This window comes from Rana temporaria, chromosome 11, assembly GCF_905171775.1.
Source record: "Rana temporaria chromosome 11, aRanTem1.1, whole genome shotgun sequence".
Taxonomy (NCBI): Eukaryota; Metazoa; Chordata; class Amphibia; order Anura; family Ranidae; genus Rana; species Rana temporaria.
In genome coordinates, this window is record NC_053499.1 from 41,356,409 (window position 1) to 41,379,468 (window position 23,060).

Genomic DNA, 23,060 nt, shown 5'->3' on the forward strand with positions numbered 1-23,060 from the left:
CCGTGATCCACCAAGATGGGCACGTGCTGGGCAATGTACCAGTGTATCACCTAGCACTGACTGTACCACCTATCTGCACGTCTAATGTAAATGTTCTAGTGCAGGCAATTAGCGGCATCAGAAAATGGTTTAATTTTTATTAAAGGTGCTTATTTTCTATTCAGCATTTCTCAAAAATTGTGAAAACGCAAAATAAAAAGTTTTTTTAAACATTTTAATGAAAATAACATTCCAAGACATCAACACGCATAATACTCAAATCAGAAAAACAGTTCACATCTCCAGCTCTGCTAAATTCAGTCACTTATTTGCCTTTCTTTAATTTCCTTGATGGGGTGCCGCCCGTGGTTTTTGCCTTCTTTTTGGCTGAGCCTTTAACATCAATCTCTTTCCTTTTGGTGGAGCTGACGGAACCAGTCACCTTGAAGAAGTCATCTAGTCGGCCTTGAGTACTACCATGGCGATTCTTGGTCAGCTTCTTGGCACCATTACGGATCCGGTCCTCGTTGAACTGCTTTTCACCGCACATAAAGGCCACCAGGGCTTCGTCATCTGGGTCCTGCCACTTCAGCTCTATTTCATTTATGTCAACCACATCAGGCTCTAAAAAAAGCTGACGAGCTTCTTTGTACAACCAGTTTTCTGGAACAGGGTACTTCTTCAGGTCTATGTTATCTAGGACCTCTTCAATGCTCCTGTGCTGTCTTATCAGTTCTATCGCTCTCTTTGGGCCAATGCCTCGGATGGTCTCACAATAATCACAGCCTAACAATATACAAAGATCTATAAACTGCTCTTGTGTGATTCCTATATCCTCTAAGGCACGACTGAGGTGAAATTCCTGAATAGGCAACTTTTTGGCCTCACTAGCCATGAGATGACGGAGCAACAGTGGAGTACCAAAGGTCAACGCATCCATATCTTCAGTCGCAGCTGCATACACCTTTCCAGCTTTCACCAAAGCAGCACAGGTAGCTTCTGCCTCACATGGTGCATCCACATATGGAATACCCATTAGGCTTAGCAGTTTCTTGCATTCCTCATTATGTTGCTTTGTGACCTTTACAAGTCTCTTATTGAACTTTTCAATGTTCTCCACCTCTCCTGCCTCTTGGGCAGCTTGAAGTTGCTTCTCAGCCTCTGCCCTCCTTTCAGTACGTTTGGCCAGTTCACCTGACTTCATCTCAGGAGGCTTTCCATCAAACACATACACTGGCTTGATGCCGTTCTCAACCATGCGAATTGTACGATAGAACATCCCCATTAGGTGGCTGGTGGTTTCACCTTCCTCATTCTGAAGCAGATTCCCATCCTGACGCACAGCAATAAGGAACTGGTAGATGCACATAGAGGCATCAACAGCCACTTTGCGCCCAAAGTAACTTTTTATGTCATTTTCTTTTATGGCTCCACGGGCCACATCAGCAATCAGTTTAGTAAGACCTTGAATTCCCATTGTATAGCCAGGTACAAGTTAAAGTAAAAATGAGCAGCAAAAAAAAATGTATTGATGCACAACCTGAAATGAAGAAGGACAGCTGTGAGATTACAGTGGACATAAATTTAGGTCAGTCTTATGTGAATACACAATGACACTCCAAGTAATTTCAAAACAAGAGAAACAATGAAAAAGTAAGACTACTCAGTCTACAACACAAACTTACACACCATGTACTTGTTTGAAAAACGCATTGAGGGGAATTTAACAAAACTTGAGCATCCAGAGAATCTAAAGCTGCTGTGCATGGTAACCAGTTTCTAACTTTCATTTTTAAAAGTAAAATGAACAAGCTGAAGCTAGACGCCGATTAGTTGCTATGCACAACAGCTCCACTTTTGATAAACTCTCCCCCATGCGTTTGTTCAAAAACATGCGTTTCATAATTCGTTCACTACATATTGGGGGAAATTAAAGATTTCTGCACAAATATAATGGTGCAGGAAAGTGGCGTGCGTCACAATAACTAAGCAGATACACTTGTTCTAGGGTCTATCTGTGCCACCCATACCAGCTAATACTTCAGAATGAAGCAAACTGGCGCAGGGTCCACACCCAATTAACCACTTCCATACAGCGCCAATTCCAGCACTCCTCTCGCACATGTAAAAACATAATTTTTTTTTGCTAGAAAATTACTCAGAACCCCCAAACATACATATATATTTTTTAGCAGAGACCCCTAGGGAATAACATGGCGGTCATTGCAACTTAATGTCACATGGTATTTGCGCAGCAACTTTACAAACACGATTTTTTGGGAAAAATACTTTATGAAAAAAACAAAAAAAAAAAAACAAACAAACAGTAAAGTTAGCCCAATTTTTTTTGTACAATGTGACAGACGTCATGCCAAGTAAATAAATACCACACGTCACACTTTAAAATGGTATGAAATGGCACCAAACTTGGTACTTAAAAATATCCATAACCAACGCTTTAATTTTTTTACCGGTTACTTGTTTAGAGTTACAGAGGAGGTCTTGGGCTAGAACAGTGATTCTCAACCTTCCTAGTAACGTGACCTCTTGATAAAATTTCCCAAGTTGTGGTGACCCCAAACAGTAAAATTATTTTCGTAGTGTGGGTTGTCAGCACCCAAGACAAGTAGTTTGCGCCCCTAACCCACGGACATTTAGTGCCCCCCGAGTCCCTTCAAGTATTAAAGCGTAGTTCCACCCAAAAGTGAAACTTCCGCTTAATCCACTCCTCGCCCCCTTACATGCCACATTTGGCATGTCATTTTTTTTGGGGGGGGGGGGGGGAGTGGGGGCTTCAGGAGTGGGACTTCCTGTCCTACTTCTTCCTTCCGCCGAGAGGCTGCTAAGGCGAATAGCCTAATCGTCTTTCTGCAGCCCCTCCCTGTAGGCAATCGCCTGGGACATGTGACAGGTCGCAGGCAATCACCTGTCCAATTGGATGGCGCGGCGCCGCTCGCGCATGCCCGGCCGTGAAGCCGAAAGCCGTCACGGCCGGGTGCCCACACTTGGAATGAAGACGCGTGGAGCAGGCGAGTGTCTGTTTATTAAAAGCCAGCAGCTACACTTTTTGTAGCTGCTGACTTTTAATAAACATAAAAACTGACTGGAACACCCCTTTAAAACCCCTTATGGTACATTTTAGGATGTACCCCTCTCTCTTTGTTCTCCTTTTATCTCTCTCTATCCTAATTTCTTGTTTTTTTTTCTCCCCCATCCCTCTCTCTAGCCATCTTTCTCTTATTCTTTCTCTCCATTTTTCTTTGTTCCTCCCGCTCTTTTCCTCTCACTTCCGTGTATTCTCTATTTGTATTCCTTCTCTTACTCCTTGGTGGGGGGGAATGGGATAAGTGGCAGTGCTGGCATGAAGTTGGCATCACTGGGGGGAGTTCTGATCAGCCAACTTAGGTGCTTTTGATGAAGGTCATCTTTTGATCTGAGAACTGTAGTGGGGACTTTTAATGGCAACTCTAATCACAGGTAGTGTTACTGACTGTGTCTCTCCGGCTTTGTGGTGTCTCGTAGCAGTGACACCTATGCCGAAATCAGGAGGTAGAGTCTCCTCCAGCCCCTCCCACTTCACATTCCTCACCAGTCAGCTGACCTCTAGTCTCTGCCCACCACCCATGCCATGAACTCATCACATGTCCTCAGGGACCCCCCTGTATACACTCTTCACATGTCCTCAGGGACCCCCTGTATACACTCGTCACATGTCATCAGGGACCCCCCTGTATACAGAGACTGCCTGCTATGACAGGAAAGTTCTATGCTCAGTCATGTACACAGCACAGCGACAACTACAGCAACCTCTGAGCACCTACACCAGGTCAGAAGCGGGGTGGCAGGGCACTATGGGTTATCACACACTGCTTCACTTTACCGAATATACCCCCCGACCCACTCACCACACTCTGCTACCGCCTCAGGATTTTCGCGCGCTCACGCTACGTCCCTCCCTCCCGCTAATCGCCCTGTCAGCGCGCTAGGACACCGTAAGAACGCCCATTGGCTGAGCTGTCCAGATTCGCTCTGTCATTGGCCGTCCACGGAGACAGACATTCCGGAAACGCCTCCATAATGTGATTGGAAAGAGAATTCTAGGAGCCGCGCTCTGATTGGATGAGGTTGGGTGACTGGACTTTCAGCTAGCACGCATGCGCATAACTACTATATTCCGCTCCCAGGAGTCAGTGCGGCGACCTCTGACCCCGTTTTGATTGGAAGAGACGTGGCTGTACCGGGAGAAGTGTCACCGAGAAAACATGGTGAGGAGGTTTTTTTTTCGGGGGGCTGTGTGCGTTTTGTCACCCCCCGAGGGGTGCGGGGCTGGTGGAGGGCAATAAGGAGTTCTTTCCTCATATTATATTACAGGGAGCCATTACTGTGCCTTGTGTGAGGAAACCTCTCCAGAGACACCGGACCTTCTGACATGGGGGACATTCCACAATGACCGTACTCCTCTACAAAATGATCATTGCCTGGCTGTGTGTCCCGTACACGGGGGTCATTGCCTGGCTGCGTGTCCCGTACACGGGGGTCATTGCCTGGCTGCGTGTCCCGTACACGGGGATCATTGCCTGGCTGCGTGTCCCCGGACACGGGGATCATTGCCTGGCTGCGTGTCCCCGGACACGGGGGTCATTGCCTGGCTGCGTGTCCCCGGACACGGGGGTCATTGCCTGGCTGCGTGTCCCCGGACACGGGGGTCATTGCCTGGCTGCGTGTCCCCGGACACGGGGGTCATTGCCTGGCTGCGTGTCCCCGGACACGGGGGTCATTGCCTGGCTGCGTGTCCCCGGACACCCGGATCATTGCCTGGCTGCGTGTCCCCGGACACCCGGATCATTGCCTGGCTGCGTGTCCCCGGACACCCGGATCATTGCCTGGCTGCGTGTCCCAAACTGGCAGGTATTACGTGAGTCAGCGCTCACTGACAGCAAATAGGATAAATCAATAATTATAAAAAAATAGTCCATATAATCCATTATGATGGGAAGATGTCACCAGATGTACGGCTCTGCAGGTGGGTGGGGGTGGCACATACAGTCACCGGGAGCTCCTCAAACAGGAAATGGGGATTCCCTCAGATATAGACAAAATCAGCAAAGTGAGGGGGAAAAAGTATTTGATCCCCTGCTGATTTTGTTCATTTGCCCACTGACAAAGAAATTATCCGTCTATCATTTTAATGGTAGGTTTATTTTATCAGTGAGAGACAGAATAACAACAAAAATATCCAGAAAAATGCATTTAAAAAAAAGTTATAAATTGCTTTTCATTTTTAATGAGTGAAATAAGAATTTAGTCCCCTTTTTAATCAGCAAGATTTCTGTCTCCCAAGTGTATTCTATACAGGTAATGAGCTGAGATTAGGAGCACTCTCTAAGGCTGGGTTCACACTACTACACTACTTTCATCCTACTTTGCTCTGCTACATCTTTCCTACATTTATCCTACTTTGGTCCTACATCCATCCTACTTTCATGAACAGGATACTACTTTGGTCCGACTTCAATGATATTCAATGGGCCTGAAGTAGGATCAATGTAGGACCAAAAGTAGTACAGGGAGCATTTTCAAAGTCGGACTGACTTGTGTAGGACGCTACAAGACGCTCTCATAGGGAAACATTGAACACAGAGCAAAGTAGGATCAAAGTAGTGTAGTAGTGTGAACCCAGCCTCAAGCGGTTGTAAACCCGTGATTATTTTTATTTTAATTTTTTTCACCTGAAAGGCAAAAGCCATAATGAGCTAGTATGCACCGCATATTAGCTCATTATGAAATACTTACCTCGGAACGAGGTGAGAGGAACTTACCTGGACCACGCCGAGCGAGATATCATCTTGATTTGGCGTGTCTTCCTGGTATCGCCGCTCCAGCGCTGTGATTGGCTGGAGCGGCCATGACGTCACTCCCGCGCATGCGCACGGGAGACTTTAATTTGGCAAGGTCCGGCGACTGCCGGTCCTTTAGCCGAGGATCCTCACTGCGCATACGCCACTGCAATCAGTGGCGCATTGCGTGGGGAATATATTTTAAACCGTACAGGTTTAGGAGATTTTCTTTATACACACAGGTAAGCCTTATTATAGGCTTACCTGCAGGTAAAAGTCATAAAGTGGGGTTTACAACCACTTTAAAGGGAGTGCTCCTAATCTCAGCTTGTTACCTGTATAAAAGACACCTGTCCACAGAAGCAATCAATCAGATTCCAATCTCTCCACCATGGCCAAGACCAAAGAGCTGTCCAAGGATATCAGGGACACGATTATAGACTTACACAAGGCTGAAATGGGCTACAAGACCATCGTCAAGCAGCTTGGTGAGAGGGTGACAACAGTTGGTGTGATTATTGGCAAATGGAAGAATCGCAAAATAACTGTCAGTCTCCCTCGGGTCTGGGGCTCCATGCAAGATCTCACCTGGTAGAGTTTCAATGATCATGAGAACAGTGAGGAATCAGCCCAAAACTGCACAGGAGAATCTTGTCCATGATCTCAAGGCAGCTGGACCATAGTCACCAAGAAAACAATTAGTAACACACTACGCTGTGAAGGACTGAAATCCTACAACACCCGCAAGGTCCCCCTACGCAAGAAAGCTCATGTACAGGCCCATCTGAAGCTTGCTAATGAACATCTGAATGATTCAGAGGAGAACTGGGTGAAAGCGTTGTGGTCAGATGAAGCTCTTTGGCATCAACTCGCCATGTTTGAAGGAAGGCTGCCTATGATCCCAAGAACACCATCCCCACCATCAAACATGGAGGTGCAAACATGCTTCGAGGGTGTTCTTCTGCTTAGGGGACAGGACAACTGTCCGCGCCGAGTCAAAGCTCTGTGTGTATATTCAGACAAGGAGCCATGGTTGGTCCAGTCCCTCCTCTCTCCTGATTGGCTGACTGACTTTGATTGACTGCAGCAGGATCCAATGGCGCCGCTGCTGTGTCTCAGCCAATCAGGAGGAAGAGTCTCGTACGGCCGAGACACTCGTGGACAGAGATTGTGGCTCAGGTAAGTATTAGGGGGGCTGCTGCACACAGAAGGCTTTTTATTTTAATGCATTAAAGGCGTTGTAAAGGTAAAACATTTTCCCTAAATGGCTTCCTTTACCTTAGTGCAGTCCTCCTTCACTTACCTCATCTTTCCATTTTGCTTTTAAATGTCCTTATTTCTTCTGAGAAATCCTCACTTCCTGTTCTTCTGTCTGTAACTCCACACAGTAATGCAAGGCTTTCTCCCTGGTGTGGAGTGTCTCCCCCCCCCCCCTCCCTTGGACTACAAGAGAGTCAGGATGCTCTCTACGTTGCAGATAGAGAAAGGAGCTGTGTGTTAGTGGGCATCCTGACTCTCCTGTAGTCCAAGGGAGGGGGTGAGCACGACACTCCACACCAGGGAGAAAGCCTTGCATTACTGTGTGGAGTTACAGACAGAAGAACAGGAAGTGAGGATTTCTCAGGAGAAATAAGGACATTTAGAAGCAAAATGGAAGGATGAGGTAAGTGAAGGAGGACTGCACTAAGGTAAAGGAAGCAATTTAGGAAAAAATAAATAAATTACCTTTACAACCCCTTTAAAATAAAAATACAAACTTCTGACTTTACAACCCCTTTAGGTGCAAAAATGTTAATATACTAATAGCAACAAAGGATATGAATCCACTTGTGTGTACCCAAATGCCTTGCAAGTCCAGATCTTACCTTGCAAAAGCAGCAATGAGGAATTCAGCAATGCAGAAAACTACGGGGAGGGCGTGAGACCAGTGACCCTGCACAAGGAGAGAGAGATCAGCAGTGAGGGTCTTTATTACAGGAAGGGCGGAGACATCCCGGAATTCCGTTTAATTAGTACAATGTGTGTTTTACTGTAATTTTTTTTTATTTTATTTTTTTCTCTCTTGCCTTCTCAAACTTTACATTTTCTGTTTTCAGGAGTTGGAAGCAATGAGCCGATATACAAGTCCGGTGAACCCGGCAGTGTTCCCGCACCTTACAGTTGTCCTAATGGCAATCGGGATGTTTTTCACAGCTTGGTTCTTTGTGTATCCTTTTAGTGCTCTATGACCTCTCCAGGGGGCAGGGGAAGATATTTTTCTTTACCTTAAAGTGTTTATAAAAACAAAAACAAAAAAAGTAATTAATTACAGCTTACTTATCCCTAATGTGATGGCTGCATTCGTCTTCCATTTTTAGGATTTATTTTTTTCCTGGTGATCCGGCGAGTAACACACCTCCTGCTTTAGGGTGTCTTCACTCTAAATGGAGGAGCAATTGAGACCCCTATGGATAGCAACATTGTCAGTCTGGGGGGAGGGGTAGTGTTTGTTGTACTAGCAGATTTAGATGGACTTGACTAACAAATTAAAGCTGAATTCAGGCTAACACTTTATAAACAGTTACAGCAACATTTGTTTTCCCTTTTGGGATAAAGGTTTACATAAACGCATAAAAGCTGATCATTGTAAGAATCCCTGTTAATGTTAAATGATTTGTGTCAAACCGCTACCTGTCACAAAGGTGTCAGTTTTAATAAACTGAGAAGTTTTTTCTCAGTACAGTTCTCGGCAATTCTTAGAGGAAAAGTATCTCCTCTGCAGCCGGTTTAATAAACTGAGAACTTCAATTCTCAGAGGGAGAACAGAGGAGAAGTGTTTCCTCTGAAAACGGCCGAGATCTGTGTAAAAGTAGGTGGGTTGCCTGTAATCTCATGAGATATTGTGAGATTACGGTGCAGTCGAGTTCATAAAGTGGAACTAAAGTTTAAAACAACATGTAATTGCATGTTTTCAGACATGTGATATATATCTCTCTATATATCTATCGTGTGTGTGTGTGTGTGTGTGTGTGTGTGTGTGTGTGTGTGTATATAATATATATATATACACATACACATACACATACACACACACACTACAGACCAAAATTTTGGACACACCTTCTCATTCAAAGAGTTTTCTTTATTTTCATGACTATGAAAATTGTAGATTCACACTGAAGGCATCAAAACTATGAATTAACACATGTGGAATTATACATAACAAAAAAGTGTGAAACAACTGAAAATATATTTCATATTCTAGGTTCTTTAAAGTAGCCACCTTTTGCTTTGATTACTGCTTGGCACACTCTTGACATTCTCTTGATGGGCTTCAAGAGATAGTCACCTGGCGCAGCACCCCATCACTCTCCTTCTTGGTCAAATAGCCCTTACACAGCCTGGAGGTGAAAAATAAATGATGGTTCAACTAAACGCAAACCGGATGGAATAGCATGCCGCTGCAAGATGCTGTGGTAGCCATGTTGGTTCAGTATGCCTTCAATTTTGAATAAATCCCCAACAGTGTCACCAGCAAAGCACCCCCACACCATCACACCTCCTCCTCCATGCTTCACGGTGGGTACCAGGCATGTAGAGTCCATCCGTTCACCTTTTCTGCGTCTCACAAAGACACGGGGGTTGGAACCAAAGATCTCAAGTTTGGACTCATCAGACCAAAGCACAGATTTCCACTGGTCTAATGTCCATCCCTTGTGTTCTTTAGCCCAATCAAGTCTCTTCTGCTTGTTGCCTTTCTTTAGCAGTGGTTTCCTAGCAGATATTCTACCATGAAGGCCTGATTCACACAGTCTCCTCTTACCAGTTCTAGAGGTGTGTCTGCTGCAAAAGGTGGAAGAACCTAGAATATGAAATATATTTTCAGTTGTTTCACACTTTTTTGTTATGTATAATTCCACATGTGTTCATTCATAGTTTTCATGCCTTCAGTGTGAATCTACAATTTTCATAGTCATGAAAATAAAGAAAACTCTTTGAATGAGAAGGTGTGTCCAAACTTTTGGTCTGTACTGTGTGTGTGTGTGTGTGTGTGTGTGTGTGTGTGTGTTTTAATATTCATTTTTAACCCACTGGTGCTGATATTAGGAAGAAATAAGCCTTTCTTTATCGTTACATCACGGGACACAGAGCGGCATTCATTACTATATGGGTTATATGGAGTACCTTCAGGTGATGGACACTGGCAATCTCAAACAGGAAATGCCCCTCCCTATATAACCCCCTCCCATAGGAGGAGTACCTCAGTTTTTACGCCAGTGTCTTAAGTGTTGGTCATGGTTTAGCTTGCCTCCGCATCCTTGGGATTAGGTGAGCTAACCGGTTCTGTCCAAAGGCCTCAGTGCTAAAGTGGTCAGTAACCGGACCCCAAACCCTTGGGGTATAGCCCATAATGCTTTTCTTTTTAGAGAGCTGGACCCTGGGCCCAGAACTTAGAAACCTTTGGGGGCCTAAATGTTTCTGTTGCCAGGGTGCTATATGGGCCCAGGACAGTGGATCCTTCATAGGAACCCAGGGCCTGAAGGTCTAGACAGCCCCACGGAGATGGGGGAAGATTGGGCCTCTTGCTTGGCAAAGTCCTGCGGCATGGATCAGGTAAGTGAGGGGAAAACTTGCGGAACTTGGTTCTTAGCAGGTTTTTTCTGGGGGGTCACAGGGGACATGCCTAAAGTTATGCGCTGCATCTGGCAAACTAGTCACATATCTTTTATGATAGGATGGCTCTATGTGTATTTTTCCCCATAAGAAGTGACCTCCCTTGTAGTGTTGGAAAAGCATTAAGTGGGGCCTGTGTGTATGGTATGTGTGTGTTCAGAGAGCTGTGCTTACCTGCAAGCCTCCAGGCGGTGCTCCATCGGTTCTTCCTCCTCAGAGCCTGCAAAGCAGGCAGACGCTGACCTCCTCGTGGAGAGGCTCTCTTCCCCCCAACCCCCCCCCCTGTCGGCGGGCGCGCGCATCCCCGTGTTATAGGCGCAATTCGCGCCGTTGAGCTGAGGGGGGAAGGGCGGGTCAGCTGCTTAAGGAAGGGGCGGCCCTTCCTTTTTCGTTCCAGCAGCTCATTCTAAGATTGGAACTGAGGAGGGAAAGAACAGAGCGGCAGCACGGGGCGCTGAGGACACACAGTGGCCACAAAAGATATTACAGTCTTCAGAAGACTGTTTTCAAGCCTAGAAATAGGCTGTTCTTTTCCATTCCAATAGTTTTTCTTTGGCAATACTACTTAGGGGGACAGAATGCTTTTTCTTTCCTGGATTTGAAAAAAGAAAAAAAAAAAGAAAAAAGGTCATCTAGGGGAGAGGAGGCATTTTTTATCCCCCAAACAGGTGTTTGGACAATTAACTATTTATAGTTCCAAGTACCAATAAGCTAGCAGGCGTACCTCGGTATTGTACCATGGCATCCGGGTCAGAGGGTACAAGAGGTGGGGATTCCCCCAGAGAGTCTGAGGTCTCGGACAAGGTTATGCCGCTGCTTTCCCCAGAAGGAGCCTTGGGGCCATCGGGATCTGGGGCTGGAGCTGGCGCGGGTCAGTCCAACCCTAAGGTGGTCACGGACGAGGTATTACTCACCTCTTTAAAAGAGATGGAGAAAAGAATGGGAAAAATGATAGCCACAGCTATGCGGGGCAGTAAACGGATTAGGTCTCCGTCGCCCGAGCGTGGACCCTCGGAAGAGGAGGTCCTTTCCTCAGGGGAATTGGACGACCTCTTGGACAAGGACCAAGCAGGTTCAGGGATCGAAGACCCGGATACAGAGGAGTCTGGAACAGCCTCCCAAGGGGAGAGCTGGTGGATTCAAGCCTTAACGGACTTGGTCCATAGTGCATTCAACTTGCCGGTACCAGATCTCCAAGTATCGACGGTTTCAGCTTTGGGCTCACTAAGGGCGCCTCAAAGCAATGCAGTGTTTCCGATCCACCCTCTACTAGAGGGAGTTTTGTTCCAAGATTGGAGCAAGCCAGATAGGATCTTTTTACCACCTAAAAGATTCTCTGCCCTATATCCTATGGAAGATAAAGTCTCCAAGAGATGGGCTACTCCTGCGGTGGACGCAGCCATCTCATGTGTTAACAAATCGTTAACATGCCCTGTAGAAAACATACAGGTGTTCAAAGATCCAGTTGATAAACGCTTGGAAGCACTACTTAAGAACTCCTTCACTACTGCAGGGGCAGTAGTGCAGCCAGCTGTGGCTGCGATTGGGGTTGCTCAAGCATTATCGGATCAAATTAAGCAGATGCTTAAACTTATTCCTGCCCAGCAGGCAGAAGAATTTTCGGATGTCCCTAGGGCCATATGCTTTACGGTAGATGCAATTAAGGATTCTATCCAGCAAGCGTCACGTTTATCGTTATCCCTTATCCATATGAGAAGACTCTTATGGTTAAAAAGCTGGGAGGCCGAGCCCCCATGCAAAAAGCTCCTGGTAGGGTTCCCCTTCCATGGAGGACGACTCTTCGGAGAAGACCTAGATAAATACATTCAGACCATTTCAAGCGGCAAAAGTACTCTCTTGCCAACAAAAAAGAAGTTTCAGGGGCCTGGGTTTAAACGTCAGTGCTCCCCTGGGCAGGGGCCCTCTAATGCCAAACAGTATCGACGGCCTCCTGCGAAAGCAAACTTCAGCTTCAACAGCAAGTCGCAGGGACAGGCTGCTAGAGGCAGAAAGCAGTGGTTTCGCAAACCAGCAAAACCAGCCCCCAAGCCGACCTTATGAAGGGGCGCCCCCACCCACGAAGGTGGGGGGAAGGCTGCGACTCTTTTCAGAGGTTTGGGAAGCAAGCATTCCCGACAAGTGGGTACGGTCTTCCGTGGCCACGGGCTACAAATTAGATTTCCTAAGGTTTCCTCCTCCTCATTTCCAGGAGTCGAGGATTCCAAACGATCCGGAGAAGGGAGCCGCATTAATGTCGGCATTAAATCATCTACTTTCCCAGGAAGTAATAGTAGAGGTACCAGTCCTGGAACAGGGGCTGGGTTTCTACTCCAACCTATTCATCATCCCAAAGTCCAATGGAGATGTCAGGCCAATTTTGGACCTAAAGATGGTAAATACTTACCTAAAGATCCGCTCATTTCGGATGGAGTCCGTGCGGTCAGCGGCTGCCACACTCCAAAAGGACGACTTCATGGCGTCCATAGACATAAAGGATGCCTACCTTCATGTTCCAATTTTTCAGCCACATCAGAGATATCTACGCTTTATGGTGGCTTCGCGTCATTTCCAATTCGTGGCGCTTCCCTTCGGGTTGGCTACGGCCCCCCGGGTGTTCACGAAGGTCCTAGCTCCAATCCTAGCCAAGCTAAGGATCCAAGGGGTCACGATCCTAGCATACCTGGACGACCTCCTAGTCATAGATCACTCGTCTCCCGGCTTGGAGCGAGCAGTGGCCCTCACGGTCCAATACCTCGAGAGGTTCGGCTGGGTCCTAAATCGAGAAAAGTCAACATTCCAGCCCACAAGGCAGTTGGAATATCTCGGCATGAGGTTAGACACAGAACAACAAAGGGTGTTTCTACCCCTGATGAAGGTCAAAGCCATCAAGGAATTAATCCTACTGGTTCTAAGCAAGAAGGAACCGACTATTCGCCTATGTATGAGGTTACTAGGCAAGATGGTGGCCACATTCGAGGCGGTGCCGTACGCCCAGAGCCACACTCGCATCCTGCAGGCAGCCATCCTGTCAGTATGGAGCAGAAGGCCACAGGCCTTGGATATCCCTTTGCCGCTCTCATCAAGAGTCCGACAAAGTCTGTGTTGGTGGTTAGACCCTCAGAATCTACTGAAGGGGAGGTCTTTCAGCCCAGTGGCTTGGAAGATAGTGACCACAGACGCCAGCCTGACGGGCTGGGGAGCAATTTTGGATGGTTGCACTCGCCAAGGTACTTGGGCAAGGCCAGAGAGGCAGTTGCCCATCAACATCTTGGAGCTCAGAGCTGCTCGACTAGCCCTCAGGGCTTGGACGTCAAAATTACAGGGGTTCCCGGTGAGAATTCAATCAGACAATGCCACGGCTGTGGCATACATAAATCACCAAGGGGGAACCAGGAGTCAAGCCGCTCAGAGAGAGGTGAGCTTGATTCTCCTATGGGCAGAGGCTCATGTGCCCTGCATATCGGCAATATTCATTCCAGGAGTGGACAACTTTCAGGCGGACTTCTTAAGCCACCAGACTCTATTGCCGGGGGAATGGTCTCTACATCCACAAATCTTTTAAGCACTCTGCCAAAGATGGGGAGTGCCGGACGTGGATGTCATGGCATCGAGACTCAACAAGAAGCTAGACAGGTTCATATCCCGCTCAAGGGATCCGATGGCCTGCGGAACCGATGCGCTGGTTTGCCCTTGGCATCAGTTCAAACTTCTTTATGCTTTTCCCCCGCTCCAATTACTACCCCGCCTGCTGCGCAGGATCAGGGTGGAGCACATACCAGTCATCCTAGTAGCTCCAGCATGGCCCAGAAGGGCATGGTATTCACTAATCCTGAAGATGGTAGTGGGAGACCCTTGGACTCTTCCTCTACGGCCAGACCTGCTATCGCAAGGTCCGATCCTCCACCCTGCCTTACGGCATCTAAATTTGACGGCCTGGAAGCTGAATCCCTGATTCTCAGGGGTAGAGGTCTGTCTCAGAAGGTAATCTCTACCCTAATCAGAGCCAGGAAACCGGTCTCTAGGGTGATTTATCACAGGGTCTGGAAGGCCTATGTAGGCTGGTGTGAGTCCAAGCTATGGCTTCCTCGCAAGTTCACCATCGATAGAGTTTTAAGTTTTCTCCAGCTAGGAGTGGATAAGGGATTGGCATTAAGCACAATCAAGGGACAGATCTCAGCTCTGTCAGTGGGGTTTCAGCGGCCGCTGGCCACCCACTAGCTGGTTAAGACCTTCCTTCAAGGGGTCTTACGTATTAAACCTCCAGTTAAATCCCCGCTTTGTCCGTGGGATTTAAATCTTGTTCTGTCAAGTTTGCAGAAACAACCGTTTGAGCCGTTGGCTGAAATTCCTTTGGTTTTACTGACAAGGAAGTTAGTATTTTTGGTCGCCATAGTTTCCGCAAGAAGAGTATCGGAACTGGCGGCCTTATCCTGTAAGGAACCATATCTTATTTTTCATAAGGACAGGGTCGTTCTCCGCCCTCATCCTTCCTTCCTACCGAAGGTTATATCCAGTTTTCATCTAAACCAGGATTTGGTATTACCATCCTTCTTCCCTAAACCTACTTCCAGAAAGGAAGGGTTGCTGCATACCTTGGATATTGTCAGGGCCATGAAGGCCTATCTTAAAGCTACAGAGAAGATCCGGAAAACGGATGTGTTGTTCATTTTACCGGATGGGCCCAAGAAGGGGCAGGCAGCTGCAAAGTCCACCATCTCTAGGTGGATTAAGCAATTAATCACTCAGGCCTACGGCTTGAAGGGGTTGCCTCCTCCAGTATCATTAAAGGCTCATTCTACTAGGGCCATGGGCGCCTCCTGGGCAGCACATCACCAGATCTCTATGGCTCAAGTTTGCAAGGCGGCAACCTGGTCTTCTGTCCACACGTTTACAAAATTCTACCAGTTGGACGTAAGAAGGAATACTGATACAGCCTTTGGGCAGGCAGTGCTGCAGGCTGCAGTTTGAGACCCTCGGATTCCGGGGGCTCCCCTTTTTTGAGTTAAATTTAAAATTTAAAATTATTTTTCTCAACTAAGTTGGATTTATTATGATTTGAGTATATCTCTAAAATTAAATCCTTTTGTCTTGGAGATGTTCTCCCTCCCCTCATTGTAAGCATTGCTTTGGGACATCCCATATAGTAATGAATATGCCGCTCTGTGTCCCGTGATGTAACGATAAAGAAAAAGAGATTTTTAATACAGCTTACCTGTAAAATCTTTTTCTTGGAGTACATCACGGGACACAGAGCTCCCACCCCTCTTTTGGGGACCATTTTGGGAGGCAGACTGCTTGCTACAAAACTGAGGTACTCCTCCTATGGTAGGGGGTTATATAGGGAGGGGCATTTCCTGTTTGAGATTGCCAGTGTCCATCACCTGAAGGTACTCCATATAACCCACATAGTAATGAATGCCGCTCTGTGTCCCGTGATGTACTCCAAGAAAAAGATTTTACAGGTAAGCTGTATTAAAAATCTCTTTTCTTCCTCTAATCACACCAGCTTCTCTCCCAGATTCTCCACCTCCTGAGCTGGTGAATCTGGAAGGGAGATATTTCAGTGGAAGGGCTGTGAGACAGATCTCAGTTTATTCAACTGCCCGTTTGTGACAAAACGACCATGTGCTGTGATGAGAAGTGGAAAATATGTTCTCTGCTCCTTATCTCAATTTATTAAACTGGCAATGCTCTGAGATAAGCCGTGATCATAATGATATCGGCTTATCACGGTTTATTAAACGTACACCTTTGTGTGGACAGTTTGGTCTGCTATAGGAAGTTGAAAAATTACACCTGCTGGCTGGATTACTAGATGGGGGGGGGGGGGGGGGGGGGAGATGGAAAAGCCTAAAAAAGAAAACAAATTCACCAACCACATCTATGGATTGAAAAGCTGCAATATATTACATTTTTATTTGGGGGGGGGGGGGTTATACAACATTAAGCATCAAGAATGCTCACTGAAGATAATTATACTCTGATTGCTTGGATTCTAAAATTGTGTCCACAGTTCAGTATTGAAATAATCAGGCTAGTCAACCGCTGATGAATTTGGTTATTCTATTGATCATCACTTGTTATGGGAGATGTAGCAGAAATGCAGCAAGTGAATTAAACGACCCTAAAGGATCACCAAGAAGAACTATCCCCTCTTATTAAAAAAAAAAAAAACAATTGTATCTGCTAATTCCAGGTCTTTCTGAAGCTCTCAACAAGTAGCCCTTGGCTCTTTGACAACTTTTCCAATAATTCTTTTCAGAAATCTTGCGGTGGGCACCTGGTTGTGGCTGGTTTATGGCAAAATTATGTTCTTTCCACTTCCAGATTATGGCCCCAACTGTGCTCACTGGAACATTCAGAAGTTTGGAAATCCTTCTGTAACTAATGCCATCAGTATGTTTTCAACAATAAGGTTGCAAAGGTCTTAAGAGAGCTCTTAGCTTTTACCCATCATGAGATGTTTCTTGTGTGACACCTTGGTACTGAGGCACCTTTTTATAGGCCATTAGTTTTAAATGACCCTGTTGATATTAATCACTGACAAGGGGCAGGATTGCTTTCTAATTTCCGATAGATTTCAGCTGGTGCCTTCATTCTTCATGCTTTTTTTTTTTTTTTTTTTTTTTCGGTACTGCGACATTATGGCGGACACTTTTGACACATTTTTGGGACCATTGGCATTTTTATAGCGATCAGTGCTATAAAAATGCATTGGATTACTATAAAAATGCCACTGGCAGTGAAGGGGTTAACACTAGGGGGCGGGGAAGGGGTTAAGTATGTCCCTGGGTGTGTTCTTACTGTGTGTGTGGGGGGGGGGTGGCCTCACTAGGGGAAATCACTGATCTTCTGTTCATACATTGTATGAACAAAGGATCAGCATTCCCCCCCCCCCCCCCCCTCCTGACAGGACCGGGAGCTGTGTGTTTACACACACAGCTCCTGGTCCCCGCTCTGTAACGAGCGGGCACGGGAGTCGGGGGCGCGCGCGCCCCTGGTAGCCTGCGAGAGAGCCGACGTAGAATGACGGCGGCAGGTCGGCAAGCAGTTAATAAAAATACTGTAGCAAAATCAGTTTGTTTGCAAGTGATTCACACTGCTGGAGATTATATGTATATGAGTGAGAGTGCATGTTTACTTTTCCCTTCTCTTTTGAAGAAAATTGCATTACATATCTTTGGCCACTAGGTGTCTCTAGTAATACATCAGGGACAGGCAATACAAATTGTTCCCATCTCATGGCAGCATCTTAAATATTCCATATCCCTTCTATCCTATCCAACCATTCACCTATCTTTGGGCTTTCTACTTCTTTCCAATTTTTCGGTATCAAACTTTTTGCAACATTCATCATATGTATTATCATTGAGTTTTTGTATTCCTTTAATGGAATAGTTACCGTATATACTCGAGGATAAGCCGAGGCACCTACTTTTACCACAAAAAAACTGGGAAAACGTATTGACTTGAGTATAAGCCTAGGGTGTCCATGCCCATGCCTCACTGTGCCCATGACTAGACTTGCATATAGAAGGGGTGCCCAGCTTTGAAAAATCGGTGCTCCCCGGCCATAGGTCCCCCAGACAGCAAACTTTGCACACTTGTAGAAGAGAACTGGGGCTACAGCTGGTACTGGGTCCCCGAAATTAGCGTTTAACATGGGAGTCTATGGAAGGGGAGCCCGAATCTGAAAAATCGGTGCTCCCCGGCCGTAGGTCCCCCGGACAAAAAACTTTGCACGCTTGTACAGGAAGAGTGGGGCTATATATGTTTCAAGTTTGGAGTCCAGGGGACCTACAGCCGGATGGTACCGGTTCCCCAAAGTCTGGGAGATCAGGCGCAAAAGGGTGATTTGAGTATAAGCCGAGGGGGCATTTTCAGCTGTGTTGAAAAACTCGGCTTATACTCGAGTATATACGGTACTCCATGAAATAAACATGTCCAAGGTTCCACAGGTAGGTCTATCTTGGTGATCTCTTTAATATAGCTTAGCACTTCCTTCCAATAGATCCCTATTTTAGGGCATTGCCACCATTTGTGGGCCCTTGTTCCCACCTGTCCACACCTCCTCCAACACTCCATAAATCAACAGAAGTTTTAACCCTTCCTTGCTCCATCCCAAACTGAAAGGACATTTTTTGCCCATTGTGTACTTCAAAAGAACTGCCACTGTGTTTTTTACTTTTTAGCTTTGTTTCAATACCCAAATAGGTACTCTTGAGAAACCTTTTGAAAAAGAGAGCAAACAAACAAACTAACTCCTGTGGAATAATTGGGAAAAAAATGTTTGTCGGAAGTTCAATTCAGTTTTTAAAGCCAAAACAGGGCAATCCTTTTTATTTTATTTTTAAGCTTACATCAATGCTTTAACTGTTAACTTGCAAATATAACACTTATGGCCAGATAACCGTTGATCTACTATTTCCCCCCCAATGGCAGAGATGTGAACAACTTGTGGCAGAGGTGCCAGAGGATGGCTGGATCATGTCTAATCCCCAGTATTTATAAACGGATATTAATCTGTCAGATCAACAGAATGTACCAAGTGCTATTTATATTTCAATTTCAAAGTATTATACATTCATAGCAATCTATAGGTTGGTTTTCTCCTGTGTTGTCTTCCTTAATGCATACTTGTAGGTATGAGGTGACATCCACAAAATACACTAGAGACGTGTACAAGGAGCTGCTAATCTCATTGGTAGCCTCACTCTTCATGGGATTTGGAGTCTTGTTTCTTCTCTTGTGGGTTGGAATCTACGTGTGACCACCGGGGTAAGAAGAGTCGTATGAAAAGTACAAAAATGCCTTTGGTTCTATGACTTTTACATTGCATGGCTGTGATAGGAATAGGAATGATAGGAATGCACATGATTCAGTTTCTGAAAGAGAAGATCAGGGGTGAAAATGTAATGAACCTGTTTATCATTGCTGCTTATTCCATTTGGTCTTGAAGTTGCGCAAGTTAATTATGCAACACATTTTTAAGGGGACTATGTCTAGGTAAGGTTTATATATTGTAGAGAACCTGTTGGAATATATACATGAGGCTGCCATTGCTGACTTGGTTTTCAAGTTTCAGGCTCCAGGGCTGTCATCCTTATTCTTGCTTCATTACTTAAAGTGTTACTAAACCCACAACCGTAAAACCAGTCTGTATATGCAGTAAAGCATGCTTGTTATACTCGCTGTGGAACCTAAGGGGTTAATCCTCTGCATTGTGTAAAAAGACTGTTTAATCCCATCTTCTCTAGTCCTACCTTTCATTTACTGTCCCCAATCGATCTTCTGACAGTACAGGGCCTTGGGGAGCACTCTGCAAATGCTCAGTTTGGTGTGTATTGCTTGAGTGTGTTTTTTTTTTGGGGGGGGGGGTGTAGGGTGCATGTGATCAGCACAGGGCCAATCGGCACTGTCAAAACAGAGGGTCAGGGGTCATGCTGCCTCATATGGAAGAGGAGACTGAAAACTCTTCCTACAAGCTTTAACCAGACACTGATAGAAGTTGCAAGATTTCTATATACTGCTGCTTAGAAAACTTATTTAGCCGTTAATATTTGCTAAAATAATTGCACTTCTGTGTACTGTGGGAGACCATATATAGTGAATGCAGGGTCCTGGGTTTAGTAACACTTTTAATGAGTCTCTGAACTGGAACAAGCTTGCAGGTCAGGTGTCCTGGTACTTCTTACTCTCCTTTGTTCTTGTGGTAGCAGTGATATGAATGGCGATTCTTGGCACAATGGCAGCTCCCATATTTCTGGCTTGACAAATTCCCCTTAAAGTACCATATGTACTCGAGTGTAAGCCGAGGCACCTAATTTTACCACCAAAAAAATGGGAAAACCTATTGACTCGATTATAAGCCTAGGGTGTCCATATGCATGTCTCACTGTGCCCATGCCTCACTATGCCTCAATGTGCCCATGCCTAGACTGACGTTTAACATGGGAGTCTATGGAATGGCTTTGAAAAATTGGTGCTCCCCAGCCAACAAACTTTGAACACTTGTAGAGGAGAAATGGGGCTGAATGGGTGCCAAGTTCCGGGTCCAGGGAACGTACGACCTGCCGGTACCGGGTCCCCAATGTCACCAGAGAAATTCCTTTAACATGGGAGTCTGTGGAAGGGGAGACCGGCTTTGAAAAACTGGTGCTTACGGCCGTAGGTCCCTCGGACAACAAACTTTGCACACTTGTAGATGAGGAGTGGGGCTACATGTGTGCCAAGTTTACCGGGTCCCCAAAGTCCAGGAGATCAGGTGCAAAAAGGTGACTTTAGTATAAGCCGAGGGGGGCATTTTCAGCACAAAAAAATGTGCTGAAAAAAAAATGTGCTGAAAACTGCTTATACTCGAGTATATACGGTAATAATTTAAGCCATGTTTTATCTATTGCAGTGGGTAAGGGATGTTCTAGTCAATTTAATTGAGAATACAAATGGCTGGTGCACTCTTAAAGGGCCCGTGTAAACTAAATGTTAAAATACTTTTTAGGAGATTGAAAAATGTTTTTTACTACCCTATTGCTATTACAAGGGGTAGAGCATCTTCTCCAAGAAGGGGATAGGATGGGGGCTGTGCAAGGCTGGCTAAAATGCACTTTGTGCCCCTCCTGATGCAGACTGCGCTGCCATCTCTTATACAGGAGTATCAGAGGATTCCAACACAGCCATTCCTTTACACGCTGGGCAATTTAGGATTTAATAATGAAGATCTTGGCCCACAGAAGCTATTTTAAAGTGAAAAGAGTTAGCTTGGTTATTTTGTTGGCTTGGCATTTTAATGGATAAAGCCAACCTTTTTAGTAAGGGCACCTTCGCACTGAGGTACTGGCCGCATTGGCGGCACTTTACTGTAATTTTAGAGGTGCTTTTCAGCCACTAGCGGGGTGTTTTTAACCCATGCTAGTGGACAAAAAAGGGTTAAAAGCACCGCTGCCAAAGCGCTGGCCGTTGATTTTGATGGCAGGGACTGTTTGAGAGCTAAATGCAGCGCTCCCACACTACGCGAAATATGCTGCTTGCAGGACTTATTTTTTTTTTTTTCTCCCCTATCCTGCAAGCGCACCGCCCCAGTGTGCAAGCACTCAGGCTTTCACACTAGGGCTGCTGAAGAGGACGTTTAAAGGGGCTTTTCAGGCACTTTTATTAATTTTTTTGCGCAAAAGCGCCTGTAAATTGCCTCAGTGTGAAAGTAGCTTTACGTGTTGCTTACAATGGTTTTCACTGCTATCGATAGCGGTTAAGCCGGCTATGCATGGATCGAAATTTTGGCTGGTTCAGAATGGACTGGCCAAATTTCAATCCATGTATGGGCAGGGAGGTCCAGAAGTCAACCAACCAGCTGACGTCTTTACAAACGCCCTGTAAGATTTTGTATTAGTATTTTTTCCCCACTAAGGCTAGGTTCACATCTACGTGGCCTTGGGGGCCATGTTTTGCGTGGGTACGACAGCCCATTCATTTGAATGGGCTGCTGTGCCCTATGAAATGCAGGAAAGAAGTCCCTGCACTACTTAGGAAATCGCAGCCCGCATGGGAACCACACGAGTACATTGCAGGTGCAATTTCCAGTGCAGGCGGCATGCCATTAGGATTAATGGCACTCGCCCGAGGGTCCCACGTCTCACTGTGCGGGTGGTTGCAGCTGCAGGAATTTGTGAGGGTCCTGCAGTGGAAGAACCCACACTGGTGTGAGCCTAGCCTCAATCAACGCTGCAGACTATAGCTAGCGGTGCTGATCAGTGTATTCTGACAGCGGGAAAGGAAAATCTCCTCACAGTTGAAATACATTCACACAGTGGGGAGGCCGTGCCTTCGAAACGCGTTCCCCAGTTTGCAGCCTCGATAAGCCTCGTCTCCATGAGGCTTATCGAGGCTCCAGCTGCAGCTAACACGCGTCGCTCGTGGATCCCGCAATAGAGACTTTCCAGCGGCCCTCCTGTGACACTGCATGTGGAAGTTCCCACCCGCTCTAGCACTCCAAGTGCGCCAACATTTTTCACGCAAGTTTTTAGTGTTTTATAATCTAATACAGAATAAATTCATAAGCTGTTTAACCACTTAAGACCCGGACCAATATGCAGGTTAAGGATTGGCTTGGCGCTTCTCTCCTCCTTCCCTTTTTTTATTTTTTTTATTTAGTACAAGGGCCTGCCTGATTGCATACAAACTAAAAGTGTTTAGGTTTGATCTCCTATTTTTTTTTTATATGGTTTTGGTAAATCTAAAGATTTTTTTTTATTTTTTTTTTATAATGTATGGCCAGCCTCAATGAGGGAAAAAAAACTTCTTGTATGTGTTTATCCTTATCATTTTGGTATAACTATGTCCCATTATGTGAACAGTTAACAGATACTTATACTTTTTTTTTTTTTTTCAGGTCCCTGTTGAAGGGGTGATTATATATTAGATTTTTTTTACTGCCGAGAGTTCGGGGACCATTCGTTACTGGCTGAGACTATTGGTATCATTGCACTGTTGATTCTATCATGGAGATTTCTTTGTTCATAGCAAACCGTTCAGTCACAATAAAACACTTTATTGTTAAAGATGGCCTATAATTTGTATTTCTTCTCAAATTTTGTT

The 23,060-nt window shown here is 45.7% G+C and overlaps 2 protein-coding genes across 2 annotated transcripts; one reads left to right on the forward strand and one right to left on the reverse strand.

The window, feature by feature from the left end:
* Positions 1-195: 195 nt before the first annotated feature.
* FEN1 (flap structure-specific endonuclease 1) lies at positions 196-3,983 on the reverse strand. Its single transcript, XM_040328427.1, has 2 exons — positions 3,885-3,983; positions 196-1,519 (listed from the first exon to the last, which is right to left on the reverse strand). The coding sequence occupies exon 2, from the start codon at positions 1,454-1,456 to the stop codon at positions 305-307; it is 1,152 nt and encodes a 383-aa protein (XP_040184361.1). The 5' UTR covers positions 1,457-1,519; positions 3,885-3,983; the 3' UTR covers positions 196-304.
* Positions 3,984-4,133: 150 nt separating this feature from the next.
* Positions 4,134-23,023, forward strand: TMEM258 (transmembrane protein 258). Its single transcript, XM_040328428.1, has 4 exons — positions 4,134-4,244; positions 7,913-8,022; positions 19,113-19,247; positions 22,855-23,023. The coding sequence occupies exons 1-3, from the start codon at positions 4,242-4,244 to the stop codon at positions 19,237-19,239; spliced, it is 240 nt and encodes a 79-aa protein (XP_040184362.1). The 5' UTR covers positions 4,134-4,241; the 3' UTR covers positions 19,240-19,247; positions 22,855-23,023.
* The last annotated feature ends 37 nt before the right edge of the window (positions 23,024-23,060 follow it).

What these genes read in the sequence shown, in the direction of transcription:
- FEN1 (XM_040328427.1), bottom strand. Translation starts at nt 1,456, where the DNA reads ATGGGAATTCAAGGTCTTACTAAACTGATTGCTGATGTGGCCCGTGGA.
- TMEM258 (XM_040328428.1), top strand. An exon ending in TTCACAGCTTGGTTCTTTGT is followed by an intron (nt 8,023 to 19,112) that starts GTATCCTTTTAG and finishes GCATACTTGTAG; the next exon opens with GTATGAGGTGACATCCACAA.